This window comes from Numida meleagris, chromosome 6 (assembly GCF_002078875.1).
Source record: "Numida meleagris isolate 19003 breed g44 Domestic line chromosome 6, NumMel1.0, whole genome shotgun sequence".
NCBI lineage: Eukaryota > Metazoa > Chordata > Aves > Galliformes > Numididae > Numida > Numida meleagris.
In genome coordinates this window covers 11873644-11890530 of record NC_034414.1, presented here as the reverse complement: position 1 = coordinate 11890530, position 16887 = coordinate 11873644, and the positions used below count along the sequence as shown (strand labels likewise).

Sequence of the window (16887 nt, the reverse complement as noted above, 5' to 3'; positions counted from 1 at the left end):
CTTGGTTTTGGATTATAGGTTACAGAAGATGGTGCAGATCCAAATCCCTATGTAAAAACATACTTACTGCCAGACACGCACAAAACATCCAAACGCAAAACCAAAATCTCCCGGAAGACCAGAAATCCAACTTTCAATGAAATGGCAAGTTAATTTTTTTGTAGCAGCTCTGTATAGTTCGCTACCATCTTCTATTCTAAGCAGTAACTGAAATCTCGTGTTAAAAGAAAAACAAAAACAACTCTATAAATGTATACATAAATTTTAAATGAACTTGTTTCAAAAACATTGTGCCTTGTTAAAAAAATAAAATAAAATAGGAGTATGTAAATATACTGTTACAAATAAGCAGAAATTTTGTAGGCTGACTTTGAGGAGTGATGGTGAGAAGTAAAGGAATCTTTAGTTTTAAGATTCTTCCCTCGATTCATTGATTCCAAATGTGGAAAAGAATGAATTCAGAACATACTTACTGCATGCGAACAGTACTTCCATCTAAAAACATCGGTCCTTTTTAAACACTTAAGAGCACATAATAAAATATGCATGTGCTTCAGCCTACCCTCAGAAAAGCAGACGTATGGAATGGTCGTAATCTGCAATTCAAACATCAGTGGTGAGGCAGTCAGAAAAAGGAGCCATCTGTGTCATTTCATTTGAATAACCAAAATTCTTGACCTCTTACCTTCCAGCTTGTGTACAGTGGATATAGCGTGGAAACTCTGAAACAGAGAGAACTTCAGTTGAGTGTGCTCAGTGCGGAATCATTACGTGAGAACTTCTTCCTGGGTGGAATTACACTCTCTCTGAAGGACTTCAACTTGAACAAGGAGACTGTTAATTGGTATCGACTAACTGCTGTACCCTATCTATGAACTCAATTTCTACACCCGAGTAAGAATGGAACAGTTGTATTCACTTGTGCTTTGTGCATATTCCGACTTGAAAATAACTTGTGCATCTTAAAAATAAGAGACTGCATTTCAACGGATAAATTGGACCAACCTTCATGTAGCCTAATTTGGAGGATTTCTAGAAAATCATTGCTGGATTATTCTCATGCAATGTTATCAAAGCATGCATTATCATGAAACTTTCTTAAGAGCTGCAGGTAAAGGAAGGAGATTTTAAACCATCCATGACAATAAGATGAACAGTTTGACTACGCCGGTTGCATAAAACATAACTTAATCATTAGGCCTGTGGATATAACACATTTTTGCTTTTTTTTTTTTTGTTATCTGTTTTATGTCATCCATGGCGTGATGCTGGAGGATATTAAAGAAACTACATATTTTTAGGACTACGCTCACACTAGAATCTAGACATCATAGAGGCTGTGACGGGTAAAAAAAAAAAAAAAGTGGTGGTTTCACACACGCCTGTAGAAATGAAGGTTGAAGGGCTGGAAAAAATCCTTAGCATTGCATTTACTCCCAGATGCGTGCTTCTCTACGATTTATTGGAGTGAGTGCCAATAATGGAATTTGTAAATAATGGTGCCTTATAATTCAAATGCTTCTCTTTACCTCACTTCTGATATTTAAATATGTATACGTGTTAACTTTCTGCTCCTTAAAGAAGGAAAACGTTCTCATATTTGATAACTTGCAGGTCCTACTGGGAGGCTTTTTCTGAGATGTGTTCATTCCAAATGACATTGCTTATACCAATCTTCATAATTAGTGCAACTTATGATAAATATTTGTAACCCCTCTCCTATCCACGATCTCCAAAAACTGAATTAAGATTGGCTGAATGTGATGCCATAGGAAATGCATCCAGCTTTTCAGTGTTTTGAAACACTGACAAACTTCAAGAACAACAACAGCGCAGTGATTAAATATAGAACAGGTTCAGACAGTAAATCGACGTGGCATTTACCCCTAATTTACTTATCTGTACCTCCAGGATAATGATGGTCACTAGGCAAAAAGCACAACTGCTGGATAAATTACTGACCAGCTGCATTAACAGAACTTTCTGAGAGAGAAATTTCATTGCACTTTTCTTTCTTTTTTAGTTGACAGCAACACTAATTCTAATTCCACTTTTAAAACAAAACAAAACAAACTTAATTCCAAGCAGCATTGGATTTAAAATATATTGCGATAGCAAGGTACAAATATTGTCTCCTGTTAATACCATGGGTTACTTAAATAGGTCATTTCTGCACTACAGGTATAGTATCCTTCTTCACCTTACTCAGTGTAGAGTGGTCATATTTTGTCTAGACAAAGCAATAGAGTGACGTTGCACACTTCCGTAGTAAACATTGTCGCATATTTTGAGAAAGGGTGAGAGTTTATCAGCACTGGTTATGATGAGAATGAATTTTAGAAGTAAAATATGCACCGATAAATGAAGACACAATATGGGAAAGTCTTCTGTCTGCCCAACACTAAAAATCGTTTTCAGAATCTGGTTTTCCTTCCCCTGCTACTGACCAATCTCCCTTCAATACAGAAGCGAGAAGTAGACTTGAATCTTCTGGTGCCTCAAATATTCATGGTCCAATCTCTTAGGAGCTATTACAATTAAAAAGCTAAGAATATCGTGAATGTTAGAAACTGGGTTGATGCTAATGGGCACTAACGAGTCCCAAATCCCAGTTTTAATAAGTACCTTCTGCCTATTTTTCATTTACTATATAGCCTGTAAATAATATTCCGTATAACTAACTAGATATTTCCTGCTCACTTGATGCTTTTGAGACTTACTCCATTCCATCATTAGAATCACAAGTCACTTAAACACAGGAAAGTAGTCTACTGTTTTTGTGAAACGTTCCATTGTGAAATAAAAGGAAAGCAATATGTACTGCCTTTTTTGCAGTTTGCTATTAAAGCACAGTGTCTTACAGCACAAAATACAAATAAACCAGAATCATTTAAAATGATTTTTTTCAGTTTTAACGGTTGTCTGGGCTCTGGTGAATAAGTATATGGTATTGTATTACTGTTAACACTTGTCCCGCCTCGGGCTTTAATCCTCTCCCTAGCTGAGGCTTCCCTGCCGGAGCCGCTCCCTGGCTGCTCTGCTCTCTGCGCTGATGGGTTTGGGCGGCCTCCCCTCCGGAGCCAGAGGGGCAGCCCCCAGCTTGCCCCTCATCGCACTGGTCTCAAATAAAGGATCGTTCCCGTAGCATGTTAATGTCTGATCAGAAATGGTTCATTTATGCACGCCCTCTGCCCTGCGGCCAGGATTCTCTCCGTTTGGGTAGCTCGGAGCAACCCTTTGCGCTGGAACCTCTTCCTGGCCTGCGCTCAGCCGCACCGCGACCCTCCCCTCGCTTCTTTTCACTGTCCCCGAGCACCGCGCAGGACCGCAGACTCGGCGTGCCGGAGCGCGGTTTCGCCTTCCCTGATTGGCTGGCGTGCGGAGGGCAGTCTCGCTGCTCCTGATTGGCTGGCGTGAGGAAGGCAGTTTCGCCGCCCCCGATTGGCTGGCGTGTGGACGGTGGGCGGGGCCGGCGGGGCCAACGTCCTTTCCGGCGGAAGAAGGGCCTCTCCCTCGCGCCGTTCCTTCTTTTCCACCGCCGCCATCATGGGTCGCATGCATGCTCCTGGGTGAGCGGCGGGGAGATCTGGCGGGGGATCGCTGGGGTGCTGGGGGGCGTCACGGGCTCGGGGAGGAACGGGGAGGCTGCTGGGCACCGCCGAGAGGGCGATGCGGCGAATGGTGAACGGAGCGGGACGGTGGAGGGGAAGGTGTCGGGAAGGAAGGGGTGGTTGGGGCTAGCGCTGAGGCACCTGGGCTCCGCGATGGCGCTGGGCGAGGAGCGCCGGCCGGGGAGCCCCGGCCTTCTGTTCGCCGTGCGGCAGGCCGCGGGGTTCGGAGCGGGGTTCCTGGGAGCGGGGTCAGCGCAGCGGCCTGCTCGGCCGGCGTCGCTCAGCGTGCTGTCTGCTTTCTCCTTACAGGAAGGGCCTGTCCCAGTCCGCGTTGCCCTACCGCCGCAGCGTGCCCACGGTGAGTAGCTGCTCCGAAACGCGCTACCTGCCGGCCCCGGCATCGGCTGCGTGGCGAGATCCGGTGCCAGCGGAGCGGCTCTGATAGGCCCTGAACAGAAACTAAACGGGGAGTTGGGCGTTGTGAATGGCTATTAGGCTGTATGGTGACAAGATATTATACCTGTGGCCTTTAAGATACTCGGAAAACGAGAATCGTTTGCTGGCCAGCTGATTGTTAGGGCGCAGAAATCTATTCCTCTGTGCAATTCAAATTGTTGAATTCGCTGTTTGTTTATCTAGTTTATATATTGACTGTTCCTAGAGGTGCGGTTTAGGTTGCTTAGTTTGGCCTTTAGCATTATGGAATAGAACGAGTTGCTTTCCAAATAGTGTCTGTAATAGTAATCTGGTGGTCAGGGCACTAACTTCAAGTAATTCTAGCGTAGCTTTAGTTTGTTCAGGTCCTCTCACTTAAACTTAATGGTTACAACTGAGCTAAGCTGGTAGCTGTTGCATTTAGCTTGATTTGTCAGGCTGTGGCCTGGAGGATCTGTGTGTTGGAAGGAAGATTAATTTGTGGTGAGCATGCATGGGGAAGCGCATGCTGAAAAAGAGTTAAAACAGGAAAATGAAATTGAGTCTTAGAGGTGAATGTAATGTAACATGGTGCTACCTGAAGTGCTAATTATATTGTCATCATTTCAGTGATTGGGATGCTCGGATGTTATACTTGTTTTGAGCGTGTTTTTACATTTGTTTTTACTTGTTTCTGTTCTGGATTATAATCTATGCAGTATTTCCAAATGTGTGCTTTACTGTATGTTTCTGTTTCGTCATTTGATAGCATTAAAAAGAAGGAGGTGAGAGGTGGGAAAAGCTCTTTGGAGCTTTTGTAGTTTGTGTAGAGAACTGGACTTACCTAGCTTGTTGGTGTTGCTTATCCCATAATAAGCACAGAAACAATGATTCTGTCAGCACAGTTAAAAGTAGAATAGAATAGAAGCAGCACAGTGCTATCAGAATAAAGATCAGCTTTTTTATTTTCAATTACTTTCTGTACTTAAAGTCAGATTTTTGCAGGATTTTTTGAAGTGGTTTAATAGACAACGGCCAGATGGTTCTCAGCTTTGTGTTTCTGTCCAAGGCCCAGTGGTAGTGATTTTCTCTCTAAATTTGCATTCACATGCTAAGTCCGGCAGTTAAAATAAAGTATTGGTGAAGCAGCTGGTTGGAGGCTATATGCATTCAGTTAAACAGGGACTTTTTTTCTTCATCTCTGCCTTCCCCCACTATTTTCACTAGCATGATGGGTTTTGCTCATAGGATTTAAGTATGTTTCTGTATTGGTAGAAGTACTATTTCTCATTTTTTTTCTTCTTAAGCATTACAAAACAGCTGTTTTTATCGCATATAGAAGGCTTTCATAGGTAGCTTGAGCCTCCGTATGAAGCACTGCTCATTAGTTGTTCTGTTCTTCTTTAGTGGCTGAAACTTACTTCTGATGATGTAAAGGAACAGATCTACAAGCTTGCTAAGAAAGGGCTGACACCCTCACAAATAGGTAAGGTTTATGAATAACTCCTAAATGGAAGTGAAACACGTTTTTCTGACTGTAATAATGTAATTGTTCACTCAACCTCTGTTAAATAACAAATAAAGAAAATACAGACTTTCTGCTGTATCTATGCATTCCTCAAGTAGCAGCAGCCCTGTGTTAAGGAGGTGCTGTTATCTGCCTGGTAGAACATTGCTCAGTACTTTGGCTCCCTCTAAAGCTCTGCCTACAGGTGCACGTGCTGCAACTTCGTACAGTCTTGAGTTCTGCAACGTAGTTATGTGCTATGTGAATTATTTTATGGTTGTTTTTTTGTAGTCCTCGGAGTATTGATGATGCCTATGATGTACTAATTGTTTGGGCTATTTTTTATTTTCTGTTTTATTAAGTAACTTTAAGAACGATATGTGCTATTGTATTTGAACAGCATGCACACTTACCAGCTTTCAGAGATTTAACTCCTCAATAATCCATGAAATCTTTGTTACCCATAGGTTCTAGCGGAAAAGTTTGACCAATATTTAGAGAGAACCTTAGTTGGATAACTTTTAAAATCAGACTTCAATTAGCAAAACTTGTTTATGTAAGGTTGTTCTTTTCAGTGATGAAGATGTGAATGTTTGTTTCAGGTGTCATCCTGAGGGATTCCCATGGTGTTGCCCAGGTTCGCTTTGTTACAGGCAATAAAATTTTGAGAATCCTTAAATCGAAGGGACTGGCCCCAGATCTTCCAGAGGATCTGTACCACTTGATCAAGAAAGCTGTTGCTGTTCGCAAACATCTTGAGAGGAACAGGAAGGTGAGTGCTATTGAAAGTGGAAACTCCGCTTTGTTTTTGCAAATAATACAGTGGTTTCCTTATAACTTCTTACATTAAATTCTGAAGCTTTTTGCAACTGATCTTAGGCATCTGGGGAGCACTCCTCCACTGTCCTATAAATATATATATGTGAGATCATTTTCAGCTTAAATATGTCATAATCTTCCAGTGTAATGCTAGGTAGCTGTGTACCTAGCTGTGTACAGTGTAATGCCGTGGTTGCTGTTTAATTGAAGATCTCCATTTTATAGAGGAATTTGGTGGTCTGCTTAGTAGCTGGGGAAAAGAGGAATGTGAGGATCCACTTCTGGTGAACCAAAAAGTTAATTGTACTGCCTGTTCATTGCCTTCTGAGTGAACTGACTAGCCTGGGGAGACATTTTAATAAAGGACTTTGTAGTCCTTGTGTAAAGGAGTTTAAAAGCGTTGCTTAAGCCACGTATTTCTTGTCCTGCTCTGAATGTACCGATCTCATCACAATTTGTCAATGGGAATGTGGATTTTATAGTAGTAGTGTTGGATATTTGACTTTACCAATGCTCATCTGAGATATATGTCATCTAGAAAACCCAAGCAGCGCCTGATTGGATTACAACTTTCTTTTAAAGGATAAAGATGCCAAGTTCCGCCTGATTCTGATTGAAAGCAGAATCCATAGGCTGGCTCGCTACTACAAAACCAAGAGAGTACTGCCACCCAATTGGAAGTAGTAAGTCTTCTGTTTTGTGTTGCTGTTTCACTGAGGTCTGCTAGGGCTGGCAAACACTATACCTGGCCTGTTAGCAAAAGGATCAGGAGTGCATTATGATGAGATGTATAGGTAAACCAGGCAGCAAAGAACAGTTATTTTCAGAAATATTAACTGATAAATCTGTTGAACTTAATGCTGTGTAAAAAATGTGTTGAGATATGGCATGGTAGCTCTGCAAAAATAGTCATTGGTAGCTGTTGTTTCTTTAGGAAATACTAGCCAGCATTGGAGAACTGTTGTAGGAGTCTAGGCAAGCTTCTCTTTCTGAAAAGACTCAAGTGCAGCTAGCCAGGTTTTTAAAAATAAAGTTTCGTTCTGTCATCCTATTCATATTTTAAAAGGAAGAATTAAATCTTTCTTTTTCCCATACAGAATTGCATAGAAGTTGTGATTAAGCTCAGAACTGATGGTGCTTTGAACTGAAGTGGTGTTTCTGGGAATTAGTTTGTAAAAACAGTCCCTGCAATTAATATTTCTCTCTCTTTCTCTCTGTTTCTAGTGAATCATCGACAGCTTCTGCCCTGGTCGCATAAGAGCTGGCTATGACTGACTGAAAAGAATAAATTTTGATTAACTTTGTCTGTGTTGTCTCTAAGTGGTTGGTGTTTTACAAACATTTGCCCGATTCAGGAAGATGCCTGTAAGTGGGCAGTTCTCAAGACTGGAGCACAAGTGTGGCAGTGTCTTCCATATTGCTGTCCTGCAGTTGCAGATCTGGATAGTGACTCTTGCTGTTCTAGATCAATTGTGTGGTTTGTCTGCTCAAACTTCATTTTTGATCTCATTGCCTCAAGTTAGAAAAGTGATGTAGTCACTCACTGTGTGTATTTAGTTAATATGGGGCCATGCTTCTGTGTTTCCTACAGGAAGAACTGAGCAAGAAAACAAGTACAGGAGGAAGAACTGGAAACTTAGAAAAGGGGGAGAGGAAAGGATTTGGCAAGAGAAGGGGAGAGGGAATGGGAGCCAAAGCTGGAGAGCTTTATGAATCATTGCAGGTTAATATGGATCCGCTCCTCTTGCAGAGGACCAGCGTGGACCATTTCAGGACTCTAGTTGCACTTCTCGTAACTGAGAGCATGGTCTGAGTAACTGTTGGTGTCATTTGTAAGTGATTTTAGGGGTCATCATTGAGGTTTGTGTAAGGAGAACAGTTTAATGATCCTCAGATGTTAGGTCTTTACTGATATAGTTCGCCTAAACCCAAGGGGCAGCAGCTGTTGTGTAGACACCATTACTGAAGTTGTGCCTCCAAATTCTAAATAATGGTGACCAAGTGTCACCTTTCTGCTGAAATGTAGAGGGTGGGCTGACAGCTTTTGCCTTTCGTAGTTGTTGCTTCTAAATCTTGGTGCGCTACTTACCTTTGCCGTATTAAAAAGCATTTAAGTAAATATAAATTAGACTTGACATTTTTGTAAGGTGTAGCAGCTGCTTGCTCTCATAACAATTTAACAGGTACCTTTTGGATCCAGTTTTGCAGAAGGATGTTTCCTGTGCCCTAATCATGAAGCTAAATACAGCATTTGGGATTAAGACAGTTCTAAAAGAAAAGCTCTGCACTCAGACTGAACTCTGTATCTGCCTGGATCTTAGATTACCAGCTTCCATGGGCTGTCAAAATACAAGCTCTTATTTCATGAGTAACTAGAAAGCGGTGAGTTAAAAAGGGCATTTACCTCTGTTTGCAGCTGACAAGGCAATATGAGTTAAGTTTTTCTTTCTGTGTCTTAATTATAATGGCCAACATGTACACAAACCAGAAGCCCTCAAGTTCATAAACTTTCAGTCAAGTTCTTAGAAGTGTGACCTTTTGCTTCAGCGTTGTTTTAGAAATGAAATAGAGCTGTTAATCCTCAAAGCATCTTTTTCTGCTAGAAGACAGGAGAAGGGCAGCTCTTACCGAACTTGAGCATAGGGAACCTTACACAAGTTCCACTATAAGCAGTCGTCAGATCCTATTAGTGTAGCAACAGCTTTTCCTAAGAGTCTTTGCTAGTGGTTTTCCTTCAGTGCTCCTGGTGTGCACTGGTCAGTCTCTTATCATTATCTATTAACTGTTCTTAACAGAGAATTGTGCAGACACTTGCAGTTCTCGTGACTCTGCATTAGCTACCTGTAAGTAATGAAAATACCAGCAGATGGCACTTTCAAACACTTGTTTTCCTTTTTAAAAAAAGTTATGTATTGCAAACAGTGCCACCTAGTGAGCAAGTGCCAAGGCTGACAGTCCAAGCAAGCAATCAAAATAATTCATATTGCTGTTCTAAACTGGTGTGGTACCGAATGGTAACAACAGTTTTGAGCACAGTAGAATTGAAGTTTACACAGCTCTTGCATTTTGGACTGCTAGGATATTTTGGTCTCTGCTTGTTCTGTCCGTCGATTGTAGCACAAGCGTCCCTTGCTTGTAAGAGAGGCTGAACCAGGTTCACTGTGCTCCTTTGTCATCTCACGCCCTGGTGGTACTGTATGTTGCTTACCCTGCCAGGAGAGGGAATGGCAGAGCAGCTTACAGGAGCGTATTGACAGCAGTGGAAAGAAGGAGGAGTGCAGTGTAAATGGTGTACTGTAGTGTCTGGGATGAAGTTATGCAGTGCCAGATACTGCTTTCACAGGGAGGAGAAATCCCGATGTTGAAGGTACTCTTGAGGATAAAGAAAGAAAGGTACACTGTTTGCTGCCTACAGAACATAGCAGTCTTTTATCAAAGCACTGTATTGACGTTTTTGCATGTATGTTTCTACTGTTGACATTGCTGAAGATTTTGTGCTGCTCTTAAGTCGTATATGCTAGCTTATGTACATGATCTGTTCCCGTTACGATGGTCAGTCCCTTACCTTTGCTCAGCCAGGTGTGGTATTACACCAGTCCAACTCATTTGCCCTGGCTGTGGGCTGGGCAGGCAGGTACTCTGCCCTGTTCAGCAGCCAGCAGGATGTGGGGCAGTGGGTCCTGGCCAGATATGTGGCAACACTGTCAGGTGGATGTCCTCCCCAGACAGGAGTGGGCCCTGCAGAGCATGGTCCTGAGCAACGTGTTTGGAAGGATGTGATCCTACAGTGTATATCTGAAGGGAGGAGTATGTGACCGGGGAACCTAGTCCTGTGGAAACATCAGGTAAGTTTAATCTCGGGGGCTGTGGTACAAGACTGTGTCTGGGTGACAGTGGAAGTGTCAGGTTTTCTCTACCATATCCAAGCACCAGGACTGCCCTGGGCAGCCTGAGACTTGTGATTCAGCTGCATGGGTCTCATGTAGGCTATGGCTGCTTGGCAGAGTCAGAGGAGTCTTTCCTGCCTCTCTGGATAAGAGCACTCTAATTTTCCTTTGCTAGAGAGATGTAGTAATGGAAATAAATCCAGATGAACCACAACTAACCATCTCTGTCTCATGCTTACCTCCAGGCACCACCCTAGCAATCTGTGGTGTTCTGTGGGCTTGAGGCCCCACTGTTCTCTTGCTTGCTGTCAAAAAAAAAAAAAGTATATATATATGATGGTTTCTTGTTTTTGTACCTTGGTTTGAGTTTCACAAGTTGTGTTCTTGTTTCTGCCTCATACCTAGCAGCCTCATCTGAATCTCCAGTGTTGCTCTTTGCCTCCTACTGTATTTTCGCTCTCCCAGCCAGTACAAATTTCAGTGATTGTTTTTTTCCCTATTCCAGTGTGAGGTTTTTCCCTGTGTCGTGCCAGGGTGTGCATCAGAAAGGAGCGCTCTGTTCTTGTGGACTTGGCACGCAGCCTCCCCTGCTACTGGCTCCTGTGATGCAGTGAGGCTTCTCTTTCCTTCAAATAAACGCAGCTGAAGGGCCTCTTGAGCCACAGTACATGGGGACCCCTCTAAGGCAACATAGTTGTTCTTTGGCTTGACATGGTGAGATTGGTTCACAAAAGCCTCCCCTTTTATTTCCACCCTTGCGATCTGTCCAGATCATTCAGGGCTGTGGGGTGTATGACAGAGGCTTCTTTCATGTGGCTGGTAAGCAACTACTTTTCTAAGTTGCCTGCTCAGGCACCCTACCCTCTTGCAGTGCTAAGAAAGGTGGGGATGCTTCCAGAGCCATGGCTGGGACACAAGAAAACTTGTTTTCCTTCAGTTACGAAGTTCTCCATTGCACATGGCACACAGAGATGGTAAAAGGGAGTGCTCTGGGATAGCAAGTTGCTTCTTCCATTCAGATTTCCATCCCTTTCTATTCCAGGTTCTTCCTTGGAGCATGAAGCTCCCCTCTGTTGCTTTTCATTGACCTCAGCCTTCAGTGTTCTTATTCCAAGTTTCTCTGCTTTGTCTGTGTCTGTCTTGACACTTAGAGCTGTGTGCCTTAGTTCCCATTAAGGAAACTTCGCAAATCAGTCAGGCCTATGCTCTTCCATCCTTTTAGGTGGCTTGAATGTAGCTTAGCTTGACTTGAGTCAGTGGAGATCAGCTAGGGCAGCATTCAAATGTATGAACAAGGTACATTCTCATCACTTCTGCAGTTCGTCCTGAAACGTTAAGTCCAGAAGGGTGAGTATTAAATCAATAGGTGATAGCCATACACAAATTCTGCCTTCATTTTTAGAGTGAGATTGGGATGTGACTGTTAGGATGGGGAAAAATGAACCTGGACAAGGAGTTAAGGGAAAGATTGAATGTGGGCACATCTGGAGGACTTTCAGTTCTAAGTATCTGCTTATCACCAATGGTTTCGTGGTATGTGACTGGATTCTTTGTGGATGCAAACGAACAAGAGTTTCTGTGAAAAATAAGTACTTGTAGTAATTTGTTTCAATAAGAAAAATCGAACACCGGTTATTCTGCTAAGTCATTACTGCTGCTGGAGATAATAAATTTCTGTACCTGAGAAGGGCTAAAAAAAAATGCATCATGAAAGCTATAATACTAACAATCATTAGAGGCAAAAAATGGCTTCTCATGTGGCTAGAAGTGTATTGAGCTTTTAAAGGATTTTCAGTTTCTAGCGGTAAGCTTTTTACACTATTCAACTCAAAATCAGTTCACGTGAGTGAATTCCAAATAGCAAACCACGGATGAAACATATATTCTGATTTTCTGAGTGAAGAGTTGTGTGTCACCTTCTTTTACTGTTTTCAGTGTCACTTACAGCTCATGTAAAATAACGTAGTTAAAAGCACTGCGTGTGATTTTTCCAAACTAAAAACTCCAAACTGTGAAACTCCATACGGGCTGAGCTCTGTTCTTGTTCCTGCTTAAATGAAGAGCAGTAGGCACTGCTGAATGCACCCAAGGCAGGTTTGGTACACGCACAGCTCTGGGGTAGCTGGTGTTTCTGGTTTAGACCAATGCTGCCTCCCGTTCCTGCCGATGTTTTGTTTCTTTTTCAATGCTAGGATCAAACTAGTGGAAAAAAATGTGCTCTGTTGCTGGGAAGTCCCTTCAATAACTGCGTCATTTGCATGACAATACATTGTCGTGCCCTGGTAACGTCTCTGTGCCAGCGCATACCTTGGCAACAGGGAACAGTTCAGCAACGTTCACTGCACAAATGGGATGTCTGTGAACGTCCTTTTCTTGCTTCCAAAGGATTTCTAGACATGCTTGCAGTTGGATTAATGAAGGCTTCCCTCCTTCTTGTCCACCCTCTCATGCTTTTGGGATACATTTTCCTTCTGGTCAAAAATCTATAACCCTTGTAACAATCAGCATAGCTGACTAGCGCAAGTTCTTTCCTGCCACAGCTGGATTTATCGAAGGCATTAACCAGTGTAGATTTAGTAACTGGAGTTACATCACTATCAAAGCGTAACGTTAATGGCATGGCAATGCGTATTGGGTACGACAATAAATGGTGGTGTTGTCCTGCAGGACTTGGTCACTGGAATGGTAGCACTGGTAGTTAGTGCATAGAGGCTTGCTCAGGACTTAGGGCAAAAGGAGGTGAAGTGTGTTCTGTTACATAAACCTTTGAGCTTGAGATACAGTGTGACAAGTAATTATGTTGGCTGTGCCTGAGGCAAGAGGTGTACCTACATTAAAAGATCACCCGAGTTTTCTAGTGAGTGCTGGTTTTACAGGCTAATATTTTATTCCCTTTGAGGCTGCTCACTCAAGACCCCTTTTCAGGTCAGATTTCTCCTTCTTCAGAGCCAGTAAGGGGCTTTCAAGTTTAGTGTGACTGTCAGGGATCAATCTCTTTTACAGTTCCTTCAAGTTCTTTATGATGCAGATGAATAATTTCTCTAGATCCTGAGCCCTGTGTTATGCCAGAGTGGGAAGAGGGTGGCTGGTGTTTTGAACTGTAGAAGCTATCGACTGACTGGGTAAAGTAACCAGTGACAGGCATTAAAAATTGATCAAGTTAAATGAACTTGGGAAGAATCCAAATCTCAGAGGATCAGTTCTGATGGTGAAGGCATTGAGACTTGCAGGATAGGGGGTGGAAGCGTATCTCTCAGTATAATATAAGCTGTTGGACACTGAAGCACACTACAAGCTGTAAGAGAACATATGTTAGTTCTTGTGGGGTTTTTTTGTTTGTTTTAAACAATGGAATAACTAACTTTTTTTTCTTAAAATACTGTTCATCAGCTCTTGACAGGCTTGGCAAAACTAGGACTAGAGTAACTTTTCAGGAACTACTGGTAGAGTAATAGCTACCTTCTGCACTGGGTATTCATTTACAACTCATGGTTCAAGTAAGTCCTTGGATACCACTTCTAGAATCAGATCCAAATTCTGTTTTGTTCTAGCATTTTTCCATTCAGCCATGGTGCACTTGGAAAGCAATACAAGAATAATATTTTAAAATTATATTTTGGTAGCTCAGGTCAAGCAAGTATCTCAAAAATGTATAAGATTAACAAATAAAGCCCCCATAATGTTCCTGTGATGTACAAGGAGCTGACTCCATATTTTGGTGTTCCTCAGTTCCAATACTACTGCGATGATGTTTGTGAGTGTAACAGTGTTGTGTCATGACCGTAAGTAGGCAACTACTGGAAAGTGTTTGATTTTCTGCAGTTCACCAAATGCGAGTGCAGCTCTGATGCTGCTATAACACCATTGTACTGGTCTCTAGCTCTTACACAGTGCGTTTGGCACAGGAATCTCAGTGCTCTGTGGGGGAATAGAGGACCACTATAACCTGCTCTTTACAGCGAGACAAGCACAAACAGAAATATCTTGGCTGGGGGCAGAAGGAGTACTAGGTGTGGTGCTCTAATGACCTGAATCCCAGCCCTGAGTCCTACCTTGTGAGCCCATAACTTTACATTTTAAACAAAGATGGCTGTTTATATATGCAAATGGAAGATATGGAAGTGGTGTGCAGGTTAGCTCAGAGACAGTTTAAAGTGGCAGGTGGGGACATAAAACACAGCGCTTAGTCCTGATGCAGGATGCTGTAGTGTGACACTGAGTGAATGATAGGGGGCACTTGTCGATACCCCTTTTTGCACTGATGAATGATCAAGGTTGAGAATGAAGGTAACAGTTCCCCAACCTCTTCCTGTCTGGAGTGTGGAATCAGCTGGGCCTAGCCTCCTTTTGTGATAGAGCTCCAGGGAAATGGACCCAAACGTTGTCTCAGAGCTTTGTCTACATGGCTGTGCTGCTGTGGGTGCATTTAACTCCATGCTCCTACCACCTCAGAGCAGGATGTGATGCGGTCTCCTGTTAATCTTGTGTTTCTGTGTATGGCAACCTTGGGCACGACGAAGGATGCGTAAGGTAGGAAAAGTTAGAAATTTTGTACTGTTGTATAGCTGAGACTGATACTTGGCTTACAAGTTCAGTGGTAAAATACTGTGCAGTAATAAGTGTTCCTTCCTGCATCCTGGCTTTTAATCTTTAAACACAGAGATAACTTATTAGTGGTGTTGGAAAGCAAGCCATGTTAGCATCAGACTACATGGTAGGTGCAATGCATACAAAAATATTGGCCGTCAATATAATTTGTCTTCCTATTTCTTTTCATGTGAACTAGGAGAAGGAGCTTTCTTTTCACTGTATATTTGATGGGAAAACAGCTGCTGTGAAGAAGATTTGGGGTTAGGTATGTAGTCCTACAGGTCTGCATTGTCTGTCTTTTTGTCTCAGAAAAATGGGACAGACCACGGGTTATCATTGTGATGCTTATTTTAAGTAGTGACTTCATTTCTGCTTCCCAGTCCCTGAGTACTTCTGCACTTAGTGAAGTGCAGAGACTCATCAGAACGCATGTTAAAGTACCTGTGGTCCTGGTGTTTTGTATTGGAGCTTTTTCTGATGTATGCCAGATACGTAGCTGGGGTAGTCTGAGCGCTGTCTCCTCCATCATTGTGCTTCCAAGCCAACACATCCAGGTGATCTGCTAAAGACGCCTCATTCCCAGGCTATAAGACTTTCTCAGAAGTAGTAGTGCCTGTTTCCATATCATTTCTCCCCAGAGGACATGAAGGTAGCCCATGTGATTGCTGTACCTCCCATTACTGATGCTGACCTTTGTATCAGTCATACGCGTAGCACTCTGTTCAAATGCAGCTTTACTTGCTGCAGTTCTGTCAACACACAAGAGTCAGATTAAACAGAAGCCTTCCACTTAAGTTGTAGGTATTTACTTCTCATCACCAGGAAATTGTTCTGGTTTCAAACAGGAAACCACGATCCATTTGGATGTAAGGCAAAATGTCTGTCTTATCAGTGATGCAAGAAACTGGTGCATGACACTTGTGTAGGTCGGTAGCTGGACTTCATAGAATCAGTGAAAACCCTTGTCGTGTTGCAGATTGCTCTCTTCGTTCATTTCTTTCTGTACAGTCCTGACACGGCTTGTCCTTTCTACGGTCTTTGTGAGTCTCCTGCCCTCTTTCTCTACTTCTTGTTTTTGGTTGTTCTTTTTTTTTTTTTTTAAGCAGTGGAAAAACCGTATTATTTTTTCTTAAAATGAAGTCCGTTCCATCTAGCTCAGCTCTGACAGCCTTGGCAAAGCAAGGACTATAAATTTACAACTTTACAGAAACTGCTGATAGAGTAATAACTATCTTCTGCACTGGGTATTCCATCTAAAAGTAAATTAATTAAGACTGGTTCTCTGTGCTTCTCTTCAGCATCTCTAGGTGGAGTGCAAGTGAAGTCATGACTGTTGTGCCAACAGGTGCTTTTGATGGCTATGATTTCACTGGCAGTCCCACAGCCTGGGACCCTGGCAGGAAACTCAGTCTTTCTTCCTTTATTGCTCCAAGCTGAGGTAGATTCAACCTTGACCATCAACACCTGTCCTAAATTGCAGGCATCTGTTTGTGAAGGAGGAAGGGGAAACAGGTTTTATCACTAGTTTATTGCCTTAGCTTCCCAAACCTGGGAATGGGCTGTCTCACAGTGGTTGGCCTTCAAGCTGGCTTCTGGTAATGGGAAACTTGCCCAAATGCCTGGCTCAAAAAAGAGCTGAACCTCACGCATGTTGGGATGGGCTTCACCATACCTTGCTCTAGGGATGAAGATCATGAGAAGAAAAATGTCTCTGTGTCTGCACTGTGGACGTGTTCCCTGGCGATCAGGTGCAGGACTGCTTTCTGTTAACTGATCCTTCTCCCCCTCCTTCCACTGTCATCTTTAACATGCTTGTTACCCTGTGAGTAAGAAACGGAAAACTTCCTCATTAGTTTTGTGGGATGCAACTTGCAATTGGAATAAAGTTCCAGGACTACTGTGGTTCAGCCTGCAGACACTAGAGCTGATGTAAGGAAAGAGGTAGGAGTGAGGAAGTGAGGCAGAAGAGGACCCCTCCTGCTGCACAGCTACCTGGGGGAGTCTCCCCCCTTGTGCTGGGGGAGACCGACATGTCCATGGATGTTCAGTCCATACTCAG

General features: G+C 42.8%; 2 protein-coding genes across 8 annotated transcripts in view; both read left to right on the top strand.

Moving 5' to 3' along the window:
• The window catches only part of PIK3C2A (phosphatidylinositol-4-phosphate 3-kinase catalytic subunit type 2 alpha), a 67078-nt gene extending 64163 nt beyond the window's left edge, over nucleotides 1-2915 (top strand). For all 7 annotated transcript variants that reach the window (XM_021402926.1, XM_021402924.1, XM_021402927.1 and 4 more), the window contains 2 exons: nucleotides 19-144; nucleotides 693-2915. In XM_021402926.1, coding sequence (XP_021258601.1) covers nucleotides 19-144; nucleotides 693-875 — 309 coding nt within the window. In that variant the 3' untranslated portion in view covers nucleotides 876-2915. The remainder of the gene's footprint in view (nucleotides 1-18; nucleotides 145-692) is intronic.
• Nucleotides 3426-7655, top strand: RPS13 (ribosomal protein S13). Its single transcript, XM_021402934.1, has 6 exons — nucleotides 3426-3569; nucleotides 3921-3969; nucleotides 5433-5511; nucleotides 6135-6304; nucleotides 6934-7034; nucleotides 7576-7655. Exons 1-6 carry the CDS (start codon nucleotides 3547-3549, stop codon nucleotides 7607-7609), a joined length of 456 nt encoding a protein of 151 aa, XP_021258609.1. The 5' UTR covers nucleotides 3426-3546; the 3' UTR covers nucleotides 7610-7655.